Below are 5,488 nucleotides of genomic sequence, written 5' to 3' on the forward strand. Positions count from 1 at the left end.
ATTGTACAAAATTTGGTGATAATGGTTGGAGACGGCTTGGATGGGGAATGAAGAAAGACTGTAATATAAGGTTAATATAACAGCAAATGTACAACGTTTCAACATGGTTTTGTCATCATCAGGTACGAGTAATTTGCACTGACCATTTAATTACTTGTACTTGATGATGACAAAACCTTGTCGAAACGTTGTACATTTGCTGTTATGTTAAACTTATATTAAAGTCTTTCTTCATTACCCATTCAAGCCGTCTCCAACAATTATTAGTCTCAAAGTGGGTTCCTCGTCATCGAAAATTTGGTGATGTTGCATCAGTGTGTCTCCTTGACAACCAAGCAAATGTAATGGGGAATTTCAGCCAATGATTATCATTTCTATGCACCAGCAATACCAAGTGTGAGGTGCACTTATACCCGATTTTAGTACTCATCACAGTGTCTATCAACTTGCCCAAAGTAGTGAATCATCCATTTTATATATATGGCTGGAAAAATTTTAAGAATACAAGCTTGCTTGTTTGGTACAGCAGAAAGCACCATTGTTTCATGTACATGTCAATCGGTACAGCAATGGCTGAGATACTGTTGTGACAGACGAACAGCTCTTTATATAGTATGTTCAAAATCTTGTTCCAGTAATGCATCTGCAAATTAATTGTGTAAACTGTGTGTCAAAATGCAGGAATAAACCTTATAAACTGGCTGCGATTGAATGTGTGAGACTGACATTTGTGTAAACTGTGTCAAAATGCAGGAATAAACATGATAAACTGGCTGAGAATGAATGTGTGAGACTGTCATTTGTGTAAACTGTGTCAAAATGCAGGAATAAACACGATAAACTGGCTGAGAATGAATGTGTGAGACTGCCAATTTTTGTAAACTGTGTGTTAGTATACAGGGATACTAACTGCTAGTAATTATTTAGAAACTCCTGAGAAGGATTGCTTGATGTCATTAAGTCTAGGCCTATCAGAGGGGCAGTAAGAACAACTTGATTAGAAACTCCTGAAACGGATTGAATACCAAAACTTTTAGCTTTTTTAACTTATGAGTAGAAGTGATTATTACCTTTATAAACAATTTATAGCTTAGATAATTACAACAATGTGCTGGTGAAAGAATACAGGTGCTTTAAACTTGAAAATTCACATTTTATTTTCTGTACAAGGGATGCTATTCACCTTAATTTTACAACTTGTAACACAAGAACCAGCCAAATTAAAAGTTTCTGAAGTGAGTTCTTTATTAACAATGATCATAAAAACCAAGATAACCAACAAAATTAAAAGTTTCAGTAGTGTGATTTTTTATTAGCAATGATAACATGCATCATATTTTGAAACAATACATGAACTAAAGATGTATAAAAACCACTAGTTGAATGACTACAGAAATGAGAGGTCCTCTCCTTTTGTACAAGAAAACTTAATTCACCAGAAACGTTTTAAAGCTAAAGCTATTACAAATCTGTTACTGAAGAGAAGCTATTCTAACACTGTGTACACAAGACTCACTTTAAAAGGCTTATATTTGTTTTTTAACATCGGAGGGAACATATTTCCGTGGGAATAAACATTTTAACTAAACAGTACACAATACCAGATGAATACACTAGCAGGATTTCTGATAAGTTGTGATAGTTTTAAATCCAGGTTTCTTAAATACTTAATAAGTGGTTTTAACTTATCTACCAGTTTTACAAGACCAAAACGTTGATGGTAACATTTCATTTAACAACTCCCAAAGGAAATAATACTTTAAAATAAAAATACATTACTTGTTCTTTTTTTTCATTATTTCCAATCTAACACATGCAAAAATTAATTATAGATTTTGCTGTTAATGTCAGAAGATGAAAAACTGTCATTAACAATAGTCATTCTAAAATAAACAGATATGGTAGGGGTTGATTTATGATGTGTAATTCTGAATAAGATGCTAAAACAAAACATAATTGAAACCTTTCTGGGCAGAATATTTAGAAGTACATGTTTGCAAAACTGCAAAAAGCTATACTTTTGTTGTCACTAATCAATTCACTTTTCTTCCATCACATTGTTTCTCAAAATAAATGATTATGGGTGATATGTGGAAAAAATGGTGGCACCTTAAATCCCGACATTTATTTTGAAATGACACGAGTAATCTAAGTTTTCCACTACACAAAGGTAATTTCTAATGTTCACTCCTGTAGCCTGCTGAACTTATAAGGTCAAATTCCTAAACATACACACAAAATTTATCTTTCATTAAATACATAAACAACTTCAGTAAGGAAGAATATATACTTTTTGTATCAATTCCAGGTAAATATAAATGTTATTAAACTAGCTATCTAACCTTTTAAATCAGGTGCTGGCAGTCATTAATAACATGTCAAAATATTGATCTGCTTAGTTTGCCGTTTTATTTAATTTTTTTTAGTAAGAACCATAAAAATCATTCTGATGGTAATACAACTTTAGTGACAGGTACAGAAAAAAAGCCACTTACGGTTCATCACTAGAGCAATTAAAGTTTACCACAAATAATGAAAATTGTGCATTAGCTAGAAAGTATCTGAAAATTTTAATCAACAAACAAAATTTAAGGAGTTGGAGTGCATAAGAAGTTAATTTTGGTATCTATTTGAGCAATTATTAAAAAAACTACATTAAAGTCTTATACCAAAATATTTAATTCCAAACCACTAATAAGTGTATTATTATTCTCATCTGCTTGTTCTTCTAGCAACCTTTTCCTTCTTATAAAACAGAAGTAGCGAGATACCTCATGCTTTTATCAACAGTATTACAGAAGTCAGACTTTCTCAAGTTTGAACATCCTCATAAAGAATTTATAATTTTAGAAGAGGTTTTCAACTTGATTGGTAAACATGAGTAGTGTTAAATTTTGTAACTTTCACTTTAAAAACTAGGCCCAATTTCACTTGAAATATCTTCAATTCTTAATGAAAATATTTCAATAAATACAAACTAACGTGTGACAAGTAAAAAGAATTTATATTAACTACAGTAAGATAGCCAAAACCCATTACCTCTTGTATCTTCATATTCTGTTGTTTTAATGTAATGCAAACCAAATGAGTTGATTGGTCATACAGAGATCTTACAACCATGTCAATTTGACAGTAGCTGTGTATACTAAAAAGTGTAAGTAAGTCTTTTCATGGTATTTTTCTGTTTCAACTTTATTTCCATTTTTTTCTTACTGTAATGACTAAAATGTAAGACTGCAAGGGTTTCTTTGATAGTGATTACATATATCAAAGGTATTAATATGGATTTTATCTTTTTCTTACATGTTTAGAATTTTTTTTAATAAACATCAAAATCATTCCCTTTAAATTTCAGTATATGTCATTTTGTGTACATTATTTTTTATACGTTTCTTCAGCCATATTGATTAATTCATCAACTGAAAAAAATATAATTGGAACCTGCATTTCTACAGTAAATTCACTTCCTTAATTACTTTTATTTTTTAATTTTACAAATGCAAGAACCAAAAGTTTTAGATCTAGAATTCATCAACATCTAAAACTGGGTTTTTATGGTACAAAGTTTATTCTAAGTTAAAAAAAGTACTGAATAAAAACATTTTTTATTAACTTTACACTTTAAGGATACCAACAAAATGCATACATCTGATCTGGGAGTTAAGAAATGTGAATTTCAAGAAGTTTTATTGTCTCCATATTACAAGTTAACTAAAGAAATCAGTAAGGACCTGGCGGTCTTCCTGTATAATGAAGCATGTGTTGGGGAGGCCCTTGGTGATGAAAGGGCCCAGGGCTTGGAAAAGGAAGTAATCCATGCATGTTGGACGAAGGTGGCATACCTTAAAAAAAACAGATATAACTGATCAGACAAGTTAATAACTCCATGATACTTTTAACTCTATGGCAGCCATGTGCTATGATTCATAGCACGCAACATAGCTCTCATCATATTTCATTCCTAACAATTGAATTAGTTGATGAAATTGTTTAAAATTTGACAAGAACGTTCCTGAAAGTATGTAGTTTTAGAAAAATAAAACATTTAACATTGATTTTTTCTGTTATTTTGAATAAAAAAGTTATTACTTAACATAGTTATTTGCACTCACACTTTTAATAGTTCACTTGCAAGGTGATATTTACATGAAGTATAAAAATAATATTTTTTATCTTACAGTTGTCACATTTTATTTGTATAATCTCTAGAATCTCATAAATGAATATCAAAAGTTTTCTTGATGTAAATAAATATTTATATTTTATTACCTATTTTCTCTACCATATCACTAACTAGTTATCATCATCAACATACAGTGCACTTAAATGTTTAAAATCAACAAATGGAAATACGGACATACCTTTCAACTCTTCGTAGAAATGTACTAGAATAGTCATATTTTTCTTACATGCATAATTTAAATTATATCGTTTCATTCACTTTAGTTTATTTTTTATTTTCCTTTCAAATTCTTCATCTATTATATTTTACGTTCATACATTAACTGATGCCCACAGAGCTTTACGAAGTTATTTTGGCAGACTCCCCATAGAGATGCATTGCCAAAACAAGATGGTGCTTATACACACCATCTTGTTTATAAACTTTCAAAACTCAGGCAGCAAGTTAAGCTTATAAAAATCATTAAACAATTCAGATATGATTTTTAATACACACATAATACATATTTAACTAAAATATAAAAGTAAGACCTAAATACAGTTTAACTGTCTCTAACTATAGCACATTTAAGTAAGAAACCACTGTATGTGCCTTAGTCGTTCAAGCAGACAAGAATATGAATGGCAGCTACATGTACATTGTAAGGACAACTGCGCATCAATTTCAAATTAACCATTGGTATAGTATAGTGTAAATTGAGCTCTTTCTAACGACCATATACACTTATGTCAACTAATTATATGTACGTTGTAGATCTCAAGGCAAAGTATAGAAGGTGGGCATGGAAGCCATCAAGGGTTGGAAAATTTATATCAGTTTCACAGAGAACCCACTTGCAGACTTTATATCTTACATGAAAATTAGATCAAACATACATACTTGGTGTGTAGAAACACCTGTATGTGCCAGCTTGTGTGTCTAAGAGAGAGAAATGGTGCTAAAGTCAAGATTTTTCCAAGCGACATGAAAACTGAAGTTTAAGTATTTTTTGAAAGGTTTCATTTGAAACCAAGTAATTAAAACTTAAATAACAAAAAAATTCAAACTGTAACATACATTATAATGTTACTTTCATTTATATATATTGATAGTAGAGTGGTTTAATTAAATTTAGAATGTAACAGCACCATATCTAACATGGCACCATACATAACACAGTACCATACGCAAAAAAGAATTTTAAAATTTTCCTAGGAGCCATAGGGTAAAATAGTTCAAGCATTTAAAGATATGCCAATGCTATTATGAAAGTGATGTACTAAGAGAAATTTACAATTTAAATTCTATAATAATTCAGTTGAGTCT

General features: G+C 30.4%; 1 protein-coding gene across 1 annotated transcript in view; it reads right to left on the reverse strand.

The window, feature by feature from the left end:
• Window positions 1-1,284: 1,284 nt before the first annotated feature.
• LOC106466071 (BUB3-interacting and GLEBS motif-containing protein ZNF207-like) overlaps window positions 1,285-5,488 on the reverse strand; it is a 12,482-nt gene continuing 8,278 nt past the window's right edge. The window contains exon 5 of the mRNA XM_013926313.2: window positions 1,285-3,842. Within this exon, the coding sequence (XP_013781767.2) occupies window positions 3,721-3,842 (122 nt within the window). The 3' untranslated portion in view covers window positions 1,285-3,720. The remainder of the gene's footprint in view (window positions 3,843-5,488) is intronic.

This window comes from Limulus polyphemus, unplaced genomic scaffold (genome assembly GCF_000517525.1).
Source record: "Limulus polyphemus unplaced genomic scaffold, Limulus_polyphemus-2.1.2 Scaffold2141, whole genome shotgun sequence".
NCBI lineage: Eukaryota > Metazoa > Arthropoda > Merostomata > Xiphosura > Limulidae > Limulus > Limulus polyphemus.